At 53.5% G+C, this 14,166-nt stretch overlaps 6 protein-coding genes across 6 annotated transcripts; 3 read left to right on the top strand and 3 right to left on the bottom strand.

Annotated features, from left to right (window-relative positions):
• Nucleotides 1-588: 588 nt before the first annotated feature.
• Nucleotides 589-2,294, top strand: J7T54_002154 (Nucleoporin-like protein; the record flags this gene model as incomplete). Its single annotated transcript, XM_051504763.1, has 2 exons — nucleotides 589-1,443; nucleotides 1,494-2,294. The coding sequence occupies 2 exons, from the start codon at nucleotides 589-591 to the stop codon at nucleotides 2,292-2,294; spliced, it is 1,656 nt and encodes a 551-aa protein (XP_051363849.1).
• Nucleotides 2,295-2,589: 295 nt separating this feature from the next.
• Nucleotides 2,590-3,360, bottom strand: J7T54_002155 (t-SNARE affecting a late Golgi compartment protein-like protein; the record flags this gene model as incomplete). Its single annotated transcript, XM_051504764.1, has 1 exon — nucleotides 2,590-3,360. One exon carries the CDS (start codon nucleotides 3,358-3,360, stop codon nucleotides 2,590-2,592), a length of 771 nt encoding a protein of 256 aa, XP_051363850.1.
• Nucleotides 3,361-3,995: 635 nt separating this feature from the next.
• On the top strand, nucleotides 3,996-5,783 carry J7T54_002156 (Methyltransferase-like protein-like protein; the record flags this gene model as incomplete). Its single annotated transcript, XM_051504765.1, has 1 exon — nucleotides 3,996-5,783. One exon carries the CDS (start codon nucleotides 3,996-3,998, stop codon nucleotides 5,781-5,783), a length of 1,788 nt encoding a protein of 595 aa, XP_051363851.1.
• Nucleotides 5,784-6,006: 223 nt separating this feature from the next.
• Nucleotides 6,007-6,579, top strand: J7T54_002157 (uncharacterized protein; the record flags this gene model as incomplete). Its single annotated transcript, XM_051504766.1, has 2 exons — nucleotides 6,007-6,099; nucleotides 6,157-6,579. The coding sequence occupies 2 exons, from the start codon at nucleotides 6,007-6,009 to the stop codon at nucleotides 6,577-6,579; spliced, it is 516 nt and encodes a 171-aa protein (XP_051363852.1).
• Nucleotides 6,580-7,628: 1,049 nt separating this feature from the next.
• Nucleotides 7,629-8,654, bottom strand: J7T54_002158 (Golgi to ER traffic protein 4; the record flags this gene model as incomplete). Its single annotated transcript, XM_051504767.1, has 2 exons — nucleotides 7,629-8,271; nucleotides 8,317-8,654. 2 exons carry the CDS (start codon nucleotides 8,652-8,654, stop codon nucleotides 7,629-7,631), a joined length of 981 nt encoding a protein of 326 aa, XP_051363853.1.
• A 2,240-nt stretch (nucleotides 8,655-10,894) lies between these two features.
• J7T54_002159 (Protein MKT1) lies at nucleotides 10,895-13,235 on the bottom strand (the record flags this gene model as incomplete). Its single annotated transcript, XM_051504768.1, has 4 exons — nucleotides 10,895-11,177; nucleotides 11,225-13,090; nucleotides 13,141-13,177; nucleotides 13,229-13,235. 4 exons carry the CDS (start codon nucleotides 13,233-13,235, stop codon nucleotides 10,895-10,897), a joined length of 2,193 nt encoding a protein of 730 aa, XP_051363854.1.
• Nucleotides 13,236-14,166: the final 931 nt, after the last annotated feature.

Genomic DNA, 14,166 nt, shown 5'->3' on the forward strand with positions numbered 1-14,166 from the left:
CTATCAGAACATCGCGGCAGCCCCAATGACGCCTACCACGCATTCAACGCAGGTCACTCAGCCCACGACGCCACGCAGCACGAAGGAAGTGGCGTAGTATCGCATCGAGCTTTCACACGGCTGCAGAATGCAGTCCCTATTAATGGATGATGTAGTGTGTACCCGCATGACAATGCATAATAAGAACGAACCCAAGGTTTCGGCGGAAGCTCTAGTTGCAGCGTGCGAAACGTACCCCACATTGTGGCTTGACAGTGCAGCGCCACAATGGGCTGCAGCACAGCGTTACCTCAGGCTTAGTCGGTCGCGGGCCGCGTGCTACAGTACATGGGGAACAAGAACGAATCTCAAAATTTTTGGGCCAACAACGCTCGCTCAAAGCCATTCAAATATCGCTGGGTCGCTGCGACAGTTTCTGGCTTCCTGGCATAGCCAAGTTTTCACGAGGTTCCTGTTTTGTTCAATTGTACAGGTCTCGACCCCTCTCAGTCCTTTCTCCTTCGCAGCCTCGCGCGCCTTTCCGACAGCGCAGATGCAGCCCCAATAGCACAATACTGAACACAACTTGGGAGCAAAAGTCGATTCACAATGACACGCACAACGCGCAACTCGCCGTTTGATCGAAGCAGTCAAAACTTGACGAGTCCGGAACGGCGCGTTCTCAGTCAAATCCTCGGAGATGGTCGAAACACGCCTCTTTCCCTTGCCGACGCCTTGCAAGCTGCCTCGATATCACACGACAGAGTGCGCGCCGCCGCGATACAAACCTTCCAAAACCATGAGCTCGAGGAGAACAAGCGACGCATCGAGAAAGAGCGCCAGCAGGAGGAAGCTCGGCTCAAGAAAGAGGCTGAGATTGCTGCTGAGCAAGAGCGAGTCAATGCGCTCAAGAGACAATCGATCCAACGGCCGGAGCCTGTGCCGGACCCTGAGCCACCAACGAAAGAAGCTCCGAAATCGATACAGCCTGCGGTGAGAAAGTCGCTCGACCTGAAGCCTTCACCAGCTCCGGCGCCCCAAGAAGCTGCGCAATCACAACCTGCGACGGCAGCTCAGCCGTCCACGACAGCGCTCAAACAACCACCCACCTCAGGCAGCCCGTTCGCCAGCCTACAGAAGCCTGCTGAAAAGCCTTCATCTCCCTTAAAACAAGTCAATGGCGTTGAAGCAGCTTCTCAGAGCCGGCCGGCCCCAGCGCAAGTACCGACGCAACCTCGACCTGCTCCGGTAACAAAGCCAGCGCTTTCGATATCGCCCGAGAAACAGAAGCTTGCCGACCGTTACACGGCGATACATCAGTCATTAAAGCAGCTCCGCAAGGACATGGTGGCCCAGTCTAAAGTACCGGGATCTCCACTCAAGGGCAAAATGGGTGACTTTCGTCGCAGCATCAAGGTGTCCATTGGGCAACTCACTGCTGGCAAAGGCGCAAACAACATACCGGTAGGTTTTACACTTTCTTCCTTGCGGATTCTTTCACTCACAACATCTAGATCAGCAAGATCACTGAGATTCTCCGGGACGCTCTAACTGGCAAGGTCCCGAGTCAACCAATCCCAGTCGCAACATATGTCGTGGACGACAGGCAGCCAGCTGAAGATATCTCGGTCAATGACCCCAAGCAACCGAAACCGCATAATGACCCAACGATGCCGTCATTGTTCCTATATTTGATGAACATATGTGCGAAGGGCATCATCAGCCAATTTGCGCGAGAGGCAGGCGCAAACCCCAAGGCCGCCGACCCCGTGGGCGTATTCGCAGCACACATATTCTCCAACAAGGAGTTCCAATGGCGGGGGCAATCACTGGTTGATATTCTCATTGCCAAGCTCCGCGTGGGATGCCCTGTCCTGTTCGGCGCAAGGGGCAATGACAAGACCGAACGAGGTCGCGCAGCTCTGGGGTGGAAAAAGGAGGACGGTACGTGGGTCACGGAGCAGGCTCACAACGACCGAATGACTGGGCTCGGTGCTGGGTTCGCCGCTCTCTCGTTGCGTGATTTTAGCAAAACGACCAAGGTGAACCCATACCCCCCATCCAACTACTGGACTGCCCTCGCTCTCATCCTCAACACGCCAGCAGGCGAGACGTCAAACACTCATTACGTGGTACTGCGGGCCATGCTGTTGGGCCACGAAGGTCGATTCATTGCATTCTACGGGAATGCAGCCCTCGCGGCCATCAGGAAGGCAGTACTGGAGTTCCCGGCCAGGGCCCCAGCGAATGCATCTGCTGCGGGTTCCGTTGCTGCCTTGGCTGAAGTCTGGAAATCGGAGGAATTTGTACTATGAGTATCAAGGACGCGCGAGGCGCGTACTTGATCATGACACATTTGCATATATAAGGTGTCGGGCGCTTGTCCTTCAATGAATTATAGATCGGACAAGAATGTATCTGATTTCATGGGTCAACCCCCTTTCTGCTTGCGATATCGTTTCACAACGCGCATCACCAAGTCTAACGTAATGCCAATTTGTGACTTAACTTTGAGCATCAGCGAATGCCCAGTATCTACAACCCAACCATGAACACCGAGAGCCTTCAACGCCTATTGCTTTCCCATGCGCGACCGCAATGTCATCCAAGTTACAAAATCAAGAGCAGAACCAGCAGAAGAATCAAGGCAAATATGAGCACACCAATGCAGCAGCTACTCCACCGGTCCTCGTTCTGCCTCACAATGTGGTTCAGCTTCTGCATCCCCGACGACAGTCGTCCGCCAACTCTCTCGGCCGCGTCGTCCACCACCTCGAGGATCTGCCGCTGCTCTTCCAGCTCGCGGCCCATGTCGTCCGCTTGGCGTCGTAGGTTGCCCACGGTGGTCGAGACCCCGTCGAGCTGTTCGTCCTGGTCGCGCATCATCTGGACCTGCTGCTGTTGTTCAAACTCTTCGTACCCGTCGTCGCCCTCTTGTATAGCGAATGAATTCGGGTCGGGCAAGTCACCAGCTGCCTTGCCGCCTGTGGCCGTCTTCTTCGCCTCTTCTTTCATGTCGTCAATCTCCCCACCGACCTCGCCCACGAACCGTTTCCTCCGCGTGACTTCATCTTGTGAGAGCCCGAATTGCGACGGATTCGATTCGACAGCTTGTACGGCGGCTTGGAGATCTTCGAGGTCCTCTGCAAGCGTCTCCAACGCCGCTTCCAGGTCGGACTTCGCGGAGGCAAGTTCGGGCGAAGTGGATGATGTCGTGAGAGAGCGGATACGCAGATAGGAGGTGAAGAGAGAGCGAGTCGAGGACAGCTGGCTGAGTACATCCCTACGCATGTTAGCACCTGTCGCTTCCAGAGCATCGTTTGGACTAACGAACTGTTGGACTTGTAGGAACGGGTCCTCTTCGTTAGTGGAGGACATCATGACGCCGTGATCCGTGACGAGTAAATCATGCGAAGTAATTCAAATGAGTGCTGACAAGACAGGCGGGCGCAAATGCGATTGTCAATGGCGAGAAGTCGATCTAGGCGCGTGCCTGGCAGCTCGAGGATGACGTTGCAACTGAACCCCTGCATTCGGTCGGCCTTTTGTGGGTCTCACATGAAGCGGCGCCGCGCATCGTGGGGTGCGCATATTCGAGGAATCGAGGTAGGGTTTTCGACAATAGATTCATCGCTATAACCTCTTGTCGTCGATCCATACCATCTTCGAACTCTTGCACGCAACTGGACGGCGCCGTAGGAATTCCAAATAGCAGTCAGAGCTCGATCATTTCTCGTTTCCCCGTCGTGGCCTCCTCTTCATCGGATTCTCCGTCTTCAAGCTGGCTTCTGCCCCTCCTTTACGCCGACCTTTTTTTTTTTTGAATCCAGACCGGTGGACAACCGCACGAGGTGCTGGGAATTGTTAATAAGAGACCGAAAACTGTTGCTCAAGGGACGCCTTGAAGATTACTGTAAGTCGCAACTTGCTTCTACGAATGACGCCCAAACATCCAGTAATTACTGCGTTTCGTACATTCAGTAACATGTGCACAGGGTAACCCAATATCAAGCACAATGGCACCGCAGAAGCCTTTGCCTTATGACGATAAATTCACTTCTCCAGACGAATATGTCTCAGAGCTTCTGAACTTCGTCGCATCAACCGACGTCTTCCAGATCCTCTGCGGTGGCGTTCACATTCTAGACTTTTTCACAATTGAACCTGGGCTGTTCCATGCTGCTCTGCCAAGAGAATGGCACCCTTTCCTACTGTCATGCGACATCATGCGCCTAATCGATATACTGGCACGAGAGGACCTTGACAACTTCCGAAATGATGGAGAGCATCAGATGCCCGAGAGCCTGCTCATATACATCAAGTCGATACGCAGGCTCTCTTTGAACCGGGAATATGCTCCGCCGGATCGAACAGTGGCCAAGCCGACGAGATCTGTCTCGATTGGTATGAAACCCAAGAAAATACACGAAGTGGCCAACTTTGCAGACTATGTTGACCGGCTGTCTTATGAGGTCGCTTCGCATGACGGGAGCAACGTCACACACTTCGTCGACTTTGGCAGCGGGCAGAATTACCTTGGGCGGGCACTCGCCAGCGAACCTTACAACCGCCATGTCGTAGCCGTGGAAGGCCGTGAGAACAACGTTTCAGCTGCCAAGGGTTTTGACATGAGCTCTGGACTTTCCGTTGCGCCACAGGTACGGAGGAACAAGAAGGCTTGGGATAAGATTCGAAAAGCTGCCGGTCCCGGAGGACTCAAAGACCCCGAGCGACTCGCACAAGCAATCAAAGACGTGGTGGGCGAGGAGGGCTTGCTCAAAGACGCTGAAGCCAAGCCGGTGGATTTCCGGGCGAGGAATGATCTGGACGCGACATACACAGCCGAGGACGGAAAGGGGTTTATGACTTACATATCTGGGCGGCTTGAAAGCGGAGATCTCTCCGGCGTAATCTCTGATATCGAGCAGGGCGACCTTCCAGAGGAGAAGAAGCGCGAGCTTCGGCTGATGGCCGTGTCCATCCACTCCTGCGGCAACTTGTCGCACTTCGCCATCCGTTCATTGGTCATGAACCCGGATATGCGTGCCGTCGCTATCGTGGGCTGTTGCTACAATCTCCTGACCGAGAAGTTGGGCGCGCCGACATATAAGCACCCCTTCCTCCGACCAACCTTACAAGCGATCAATGGCCGCGTCACACGCGAATCCGAAAAGAACGATCCGGAAGGTTTCCCGATGAGCAAGCGCTTCTCCGAGCATAACGGCGACGGTGTACGCCTGAACATCACCGCCCGTATGATGGCATGTCAGGCACTGCAGAACTGGACTGCCAAGGAGAGCGAAGGGTTCTTCACGCGTCACTTCTTCCGTGCGGTGGCACAGAAGATGTTCCTTGACCGCGGCGTTGTACAGAAGATTCGTCACCGTACTCCCGAACCCGGTGTGGCAGAGACACCCTTTGACCTGAGCACGAGTCCAGTGATTGTGGGCTCGCTACGGAACAGCTGCTACGACTCTTTGAAGTCGTATGTGCGCGGTGCCGTCGACAAGATCATCAACAACCAGGAGGTACCCGAGTACGCAGAACTCATGCGCGAAAAGATGGGATCCATCACAGACGAGGAGATTGAGGAGTACGAGAAGATCTATCTTCCTAGAAAGAAGGAGCTCTCCGTCATCTGGACCTTGATGGCGTTCAGCGCGATAGTCGTCGAGTCGTTGATTGTGACAGATCGCTGGACATTCTTGAAGGAGCAGCAAGAAGTCGACCAGGCATGGGTCGAGCCAGTGTTCGACTTCAAGCTAAGTCCCCGAAATTTGGTGGTTGTAGGGATCAAGAAGTGAATCCAACGTTGTGAATACGGACGTCAAGAGTGGTCGCGTTATTATGTCGCACATACGGCACGTGATCGTCACCCGCCAAGTCCGCAGCCTGAGCCTCGTCATAATCGCGCCGACGTTCCCGTCCGTACCTGTAGCAAGCTTCCGTTGCGACCAGCCACCCCGCGAAAAGACCGGCGCATCGGATTCAATACAAGTCCATTATACGCATCCGAAAGTCCTGACGATGGAAGACGACCGTCTATGGAAGTTTAGCAGGCCCGAGTGGCTGAACAGCGCGTGGGCGCGCAACTCTGGCGTCTACGGCGCCGGAGCTCTGGTAGGCCTGCCATCGCCGTAGCTGTTGAAGCTCCAAGTTTGTCTAACGCCTTTGTAGTTCTCCGTCGCGTTCTATGTTATGCTCGACTCGGCCGTCTGGTCTCACTCTCCACGCAACGCCTCCAACGTACACGTCCACTTCGTCGACTGGCTGCCCCTCATCTTCTCGTCCCTCGGCATGCTCATCATCAACTCGGTCGAGAAACAACGCCTCAGCGCCGACTCGTTCAGCTACAGCGGTAATGGCGTAGCTTGGAAGGCGCGCGTCGTTCTGTTCCTGGGCTTCGCCATGCTGGCGGGGGGCATGGCTGGCGGTGTCGTCGTCTTTGTGCTCAAGTTTGTGGTGCCAGAGGTGTCAGGGCCAGCACTGGGGATGGGCATCGAGAACGTGGTGAGCAACGCGCTGGTCGGTGTCAGCTCTGTGGTCCTGTGGGTGAGCCAGAACATGGAGGATGAGTACTCGTACAACCTCTCTCTGTAAAGAAGGATCTGCGGGAGTTTTACGGAGGATCGAGGCTTTTGAACGCGACGATGCGGTAGAATGTGGCTTGGGCGTGTACTTATATCAGCGACGCTTTGCACTGGGTTGCCAGTAGTTGTTCTGGGGACGACAATCACTTAGCATGAGGACCTGCGCACGGAGCACTGTGATCTTGAGCGTGTGCTCTTTCTATACAATTACCGCTTGCTTTAAATCGACTTGTACACATACTTTGTCTACGGTTTTCGTCGCTTCGCGTTCACCTCACGCTGTCGGGGCTGTGGCATCAGCTCAAAGACGACCTAGCCGCCATCTCGTTTCCCCACCTATCTATTTACACCTTAGCTTCGACAACACTCATGGCATTTATATCCAAATCAACAACAGCCCTATTCCCAAACATATTTATTAACTATGGCCGAGCGCGTCCGACAAAGAAGCAATCTTAACCCTAACCAGCCCCGTCAGGTCTCGCGGCCTCGAGACACCACAGGCGCCTCACTACCTGCCGCGCGCCGCACCGTCTTTCAAAGCACCCAACCTCCAAGAGCGGGCCGCCGACCCGCCCAAAACATCCCTACTGAGTCTGCGGATAATGACAACAATTCACAGGACAATTCTGTTATTGCCGTGAGAGATCGCAACGGCGAGATAGACATCAAGGAACCTCTTCACCTTGAAGTAGATGAGGACATGGGCGAGGCAGATGCACGACTGGAAAGCGAACGTAGGTTCACGCATTTGAATGCTTGAGCGGAACTGACGATGTCCACAGACGAGAAGCAAAGGCTCGCTGACGCGATTCGGCACCACCAGCAAGCTAACAGCAATGTGCTTGATCAATCCGACGGTGAGTTTGCACAGCCTGTAGCTGGCACTGGCACTAATGGGACACAGAGCTGCTGGACGCCGTTAAAGCAAGCCTACGTGCATCAACCGCCATGTTGGCCGAGGATGACTGGAGATACGAGACGGAACCACAAACACTAGGTGTATGATGCTGACTAAGTATGGTATCTATGCCTTACATGTTCGGGTCCGGTCGGTACCTAGTCCAGTCCAGCCGGCGCTGGCCCGTCGCGGATGCCCTGTCTCCGCTGAGGAGGCGCACCACCAGCGCCACCCCCAAAGAGCCCGCTCATCATATCCATCAGTGGGTTGCTCTGTCGCGGCTTCTGTATGCCAAAGTACATCTGCCCAATCATCTCGAGAGGCTCGGCCCAGCCATCAACCTCGTTAATTTGCGTGGCATACTTGGACAGGAGACCTCGGAACACCTCTGGCGAACCCCGTTGAATCGCCAGGAGAAGTAGGCCCAGGAAGTTGAGAAGCGGCAGGCTCGGGAAGATGCGGATATCTGAACTCGCAGTCGAGACGTCTTGGACGTTGAGGCCGGCGTTGTCGCTGCTCAGGGAGCTGGTGAAGAGGCGATAGGTTGTGTTCGCAGCTCGGACATTGCCGACCAGGAGGTACGGTAGGATGCCACGGGCCGCGTAATGCGGTGCGGTGTGGGCATCGCTCTCCTTGTACCAAGTATACTCCATCTTCGCAAGGACCTCAGCTGAATCCTTTGTACCAATCACTAGGTGTCGTTCGGCCTCGTAGGGTTCGTGTTCCTCTGCGTAGATGCTTCCTGCAACGTGATGAAGATCAGGATCGCCGGCAGGGTACTCGCCGAACTTGGCGGACCATCTGCATATGTTAGCCTCGTTGTCGCAATTTTGCTGCGGGGCTTACCCCATCATCTCCTGGATGAACTTCTTCCTGGTGGGCTCTGCAGCCTGGAACAATCGCAAGCACGTCAACAGGCGACCCTTGGATGTGGCGTCCGGCTTCGTTTCAGCTTGCTTGTAGACGTCGACCATCATGATGCACAAGTCGCTGGCGCTTCCACCCTGCTGAGCTTTGAGCAGAGACTGGGCAACATTGTGTAGTATGTCAATGGCAGAATCCCAATTCTTCTGCTTGATGTATCGCGAAGCCGCAACGCGCGTCTGCTGCTGAGCCTCGTAGTAGTCTCCGTCTGTGATTTTCTCTTGTAGCCGAGCTACGATCCGGTCGACTTTGCTGGACATGATGGATTGCAGATTTTGGAGAACGAGAGGATCGTAACGAGGGTAATGATGCAGTTTGGAGCTCTTGGAGGGGCACTTGCTGTTGGAATTTGGATGGAGTACTTCTGCGGGGAGGACCTCATTTGATGTAGACAATATAATGCTCAGTCTGGGAGACCTATTTAACTAAATCACCTTGGTGTAGTGGTTTAGCATGCGCGCTTCCCAAGCGCGAGGTCGCGAGTTCGATCCTCGCAGGTGATACACTTTTTTGCCCTTGTCTTGTTCTTCAAGATTTTTTTGTTTTCTTTTCAATCCGAATCTAACCTTTGTACTTGTTATCATATGCTTTATTAAATGGGAACAACAGGTTGACTTTTTCGCGGATGACTGTGCTAAGTATGCAGGCAATAGGGGGCTACAGTATTTTGTCGCCACTCGTGCTGCATGTCCCTTCATGTTACTTTCACCTGGCCACACCACACCAATAGACTGGCTGTCCGGTATGGGCTAAACGTTTAAGCGCTGGTAGAGAAGGCCCTAAAAGTACCAGCCAAGTTTCCAATACTATCACAACCATGTGACCCAAGGCCCATCTATCATCCCAGGCTGTCCAGCTTCACTTCAACAACATAGTACTGTTCTCCCACGCTCTAGTTCATCACAATCACGCTGGCGCCACTAGGAACTTTCGTGCCAGCGTCTCCTGTGCCCGAAGAATTGATGTCATGATGACATAGAGGACTGATCCTTCGAGGTTTTGCAGTAAGTACAAATCGACATCATCTTTCAAGATCCCGCGTTGCTCTTGGGGTGTTCGTATCGTTGTGGCCGATACTGGCGACGTTTTCTTCAAGCTTGGACTCCATCGAGGCCACAATGATCAATTAAACAAATTTTAATTGGCGAGATCCCCCTTCTCATGTAGATTACAGTGGCTCTTATGTCACTATTTCGAGTCTGCTGTCAGTTGTTGAAAGACTTTATGTTGACATGAAACTCGAACTTGGCCTTCAAATACTGGTGCAGGACCCGAATATCGTTGTCACCCACCGCCAACACTTTCTTGACAAATTAGGGTGTCTGGATCAGCTTCTTCAGATATCGACGAGTGACCTTGACATCGTCCCGTTGGCAGATCTTCGTGGCGATTCCGACGAACGTGTCGGTGTACATCAAGGAAGCGTGCAGCTCTCCCTTCTTCACGCAATATATCGCTAAGAGCCAGGAAACGTTAGGCTTGATGAACTTAGTAGGCGTAACACCATCGCGGGGAACCAACTCAGGGCCAATCTCGACCACTTCCTCTTCGTCGTCTTCGCCCTCGCGAACCGGTTTCGTCAACCCGAGGCTTATCGCCGCTCTTTCCAGGTGTCCCACCCACTCCTCCTTGCGCTGCTTGGCCTCTTCTCTTGGACGGCGTAGCTGTCTTCACGGCGTCCTCATCTAAGTCCATCATGAGTTCCTCGGACAGGTCGGTCACGGGGAGCCACAGCTAGTAGTCTGATGCAAAACAGCTTTTCGAGGAACAAAGACTCACACAAATGAATAAAGGTCCATATTTCATCGTGCCAGGTAAACCATACAAGAACCAGTCCATGGGTATCAGCATTCCCCAATTGTGCGTTTTCAGCGTAAGGGCACATGAAAATACACTAAGAACATGAGGTCTCCTTTTATGTCTTCATGAATCTTCGGCTTGCATCTATTTCGTGCTAGGCAACCTTGCACAACGCGATGATGCTATACGAGAGCAGGTGGATATTGTGACAAAAGTGATGCAGCCCCTTATTGTCCACTCAAATCAGCAGTTATGGTCGACACCTACGTCGATTGCTTCAATTGAGATCCCATTACACCGAAAATCAAGGCGCAGCGATGCTGGAAGAATCAGTATCAAGAAGTTTGATATTTCAGAAATAGTCACAGGAACCAGGCGTGTACAGGAGACTAGCATCCGAGGACCTGCTGTTCGGTAGCGCGAAACCAACAGATCATCAGTATCTTATTTGGCGGGCTACAGCTGCTGAAGCTACTCCATCAGCACGTCGGTCCAGCCTGAGAAGCTGCCCGACATGGACCGTCCCAGGTGACCGTCCTCTCTGGCATCCCCACACCTCTGTTGTACACGGTGCTCCGTGAACGGTTTGGCCACTCCACGCCTCTAGAGGATGCCGTGCATGAGACAACTAGCTGCTATGAATAAGCATATTGAGATTGGGCTAATTCTTGTAATTTTGATTCATTTTCTGGGTGTCATCTCAGAGCGGGCGGGCATCCATGTATGCTTGCGCTCTGCTCCACGCAGTCTTGTCGACTTTTATCTCCTCTAGTGACTGAATACCGGTGTTGATGGCTCCAATAAAGGCCGCAACGGTGCGGAAGTCCTGCGCCAGATCTTGCGCAAAGGGTGCGTACACGGGGACGAACTCTTCAATGCTGGCGAGGCGCTGCTCTTTGGATGGTTTTGCGCCTTCATCATCGTCGAAAAATGTGCGCACGGCAATACCAAGACTAATGTCAGGCTCATCAGAGAAGGGCAGGCTAGATGAGTAAGTATAGTGCTTATGAAACAACATGAGTTTACTTACGTGGTGCTGATCTCGACTTGGTCGGACCGATCGCGTTTGCTTTGCCCGTACATGAACATTGATGCAAGGATAGCTTCGATAAGATCGCGATCAGCCTGTCGAACCGTGGATGAGAGGGCCCTGAAGGCCAGGAGGCCCCTGTTCAGAGGTCCAGTGTACCCGTACTCCTGATGGCTCAGCCTGAGAAGGGAAGCGCACTCTGATACGAGCGCAAGGCTAGCCTTCTCCTCATCTGTCCCCTTGCGGGGATAGCCGACTGCAGAGGTGCGAGGCTTTCCTCCCAGGAGTCCATGTCTAATGAGCTCAAAGGCAAGGAGGATAGCCTCTTCTGATTTTGGCGAAGGCTGGTCGCCGTTGCTGTCGCGGATGGCAAAAAGGGCGAGAGCAAGGGCTCTTCCCCATTCCGTTACGCGGTGCTGATCGTTAATGTAGCCGCGAAGGTGGAGGAAGCGCCAGATGGTCACAGAGATGACCATGTCCGTGCTGTCGATGCCGGTGATGTTCTTGGTCTTGGCGATTGTTTTCGCCGCAAATTCATCATTCAGGAGGCTGGTGATCTCCAAGAATATGGGGCCATTGTACTCTGGAGGGAAATGAGCGCGCAGATCCTTTTCCTTGACATCCCACGTGCCAACCTTTTGCGACGGAGGAGGCGACAAATTACTGTGGTTGATATTGTGGGTGAACTTTGGATCAAACCATGCGCGCATGGTGACTGCCTTGTGTCCAATACCTCGGTGAACTCTGGGAATAATCAGTCCTAGAGTCTGCTCCCTGATCGGGACGATCTCCTCGGTGACAAGCTTCTTGTATTCGTCCGTTATCATGCTGTCCAGAGTGGGCTGAATCATGAATTGGCCGTGCGTTATGCAGCTCAGGTTACGAGGTCCGATAAGCCCGGTGTTGAGATAGTGAAAGAGCTCCGCCGGAAGTTGCAGCCCCAAATATTGGTGGTTATCTTGGGTAAGTTTGTCGTACTCGTTTACGCGCACTTCGCCATCTTCGGTAATGTGGATGAAGTGATGCACCGCCATGCGTGCCATTCGGTACTTTGACAACCATTCCGCGTCCTGCGACTGCAGGTGGTCGCTAAAGGCAGCACAGGCGTTGGCGACAGATTTGTCAGAGGTGCGCAGAATGTTAACCGCATCGCATATCCTCGTTTCGGACCCGCGCGGGTATGTCGTAGCATCTGAGAATGGAGGAAAAGGCTCCAAGAAGGAGGTTCCAGCCATGAGAAGAGCATCCACAAACATGGCCTCGCTAACGCCTCCCAAACTTCGCTTGAGTTGATTCTTTGATACAGCAGAGATCCTCTGTCTTTCCCAGTTGATCTTACGGATGACCGAGTCTCGAATTGGGTAGGCGAGAAGTTCCTGGGGTCCCATCACGCCTGCACACTGGTCGGAGTCAACCATCTCGAAGTATGCCAGTTGCGCGCATGCATTGTAAGGCGCCACTAGAAAGTGCAAGTCCCTGGCCTTGAGATGCCTCTGAAGAGCCGGGTACAAGTTGCGTACGTTGCATGCGCCATTGCTTGGTCGGAATGTGTCGACGGCTTCCACGGGTAGGCCTTTTGCATACAGAGTCCACGCCTCGTCCGTTGCCTTGTGAGTGGCAGTGCTGCGCTTGAGGGCGACTTCGTCCTGTCCCACTAAAGCTTGTCCATCGAATACGAAAAGAGGGATAATTTTATTGTCCTCGAAATGCTGAAGCTGCAAGCCGATTTGCGTTTCGATGTTGGCTAGTCCGCCGAGGGCGGGCAATAAAGGCTCTTCGGCGCCCTCGTCGTCTAGGAGCTGGATCAACCAGTACGTGGCATCGATAGCGATGGCGCAGTCTTCGATATCGGACAGGGAGTGATCGCTGCTGGCATGTCAGGAGGTGGTAGGTGCAGGACTGTTGGAAGGACTCACATTGCGCAGTCATTGATCCAAGAGTCCTCTACGAGAACTGTACCACATGATCAGCTTTGTCCACGCCGAGAGTCTTCAGGTTACCCACGTCGCATTTTGTGAAACTGGAGGCGCTTCGCGCAAATCCTTGCGGTTCAGTAAGCTACCAGCAGCAGGCACGTGGACGACGAGTGGTGTTTTGTGGAAGTGACAGCTGGTCCCGCAAGTTGTTGTGATCGTTCTGCTGGCAGGAAGGCGAAGGTACAGGACAATCGGCCCTGACCAAAAGAGTACAAGGTCTGCCAAGAGAAAGTGCGAGGCAGCAACAAGCAGTTCTAATGGTGACGCCCCAAGCAAACCTGGAGGAAAGAGAAAAGTCGCTTCAGGGACGTAGTCGCAGCTGTTGTTGCAGCAGGGCGGTTCATGTGCGTGCCAATTTTCATTGTCAAAGTTCCAGATGGGAAGCTGCGCCCAATTCGGGTAATTTCTACTCCATGACCCTGTGTGAATTAGTGTAAACTTTGTAATTGACACATCTGCCGCTCGAGCAGCAAGGAGTGCGAGTAACCCCACCGCGGGACCTCCATGCTAGCCGCCGCCGCTTTTAGTGGGCATCACTGTCGGAGCGTGTCCACGTCCAGGGTGCCAATGAGCACGCCTGCAAATGCTTGTGCGTCTTCTACGTGCTGTACCGTGCAATGTATTTGCTGGTTGCTGTTAGAGCTGGGGCGATCTACAATTATGAGACAGCTTAACGCCCAGCTGCTGCTACCACCGTGGGCATTCTCTGACTATCCCCATTGTCTCCCAACACGTGCCAGCGGCATGTCTACGATGATCACGAAGCCTCATGTTGTCTACACATCTTCGTCACCCTCCTGCGAGCTGTGATGCAGCCACAGTGGCGGCATGTCATGCGGCAATAGTTGCCAGCATCTCCAAGTCACCATAGTACCCCGATCCACTCACTGAGTGGCAGCCTGCCGTTGAGTGTGTGGTTCAAAAAAGTCTTTTGTTTGAGCCGTCGACCGGGCAGCCTGATGATTT

The sequence above is a fragment of the Emericellopsis cladophorae genome (genome assembly GCF_022114955.1).
Source record: "Emericellopsis cladophorae strain MUM 19.33 chromosome Unknown NODE_10_length_638493_cov_120_236322, whole genome shotgun sequence".
NCBI classification, from domain to species: domain Eukaryota; kingdom Fungi; phylum Ascomycota; class Sordariomycetes; order Hypocreales; family Bionectriaceae; genus Emericellopsis; species Emericellopsis cladophorae.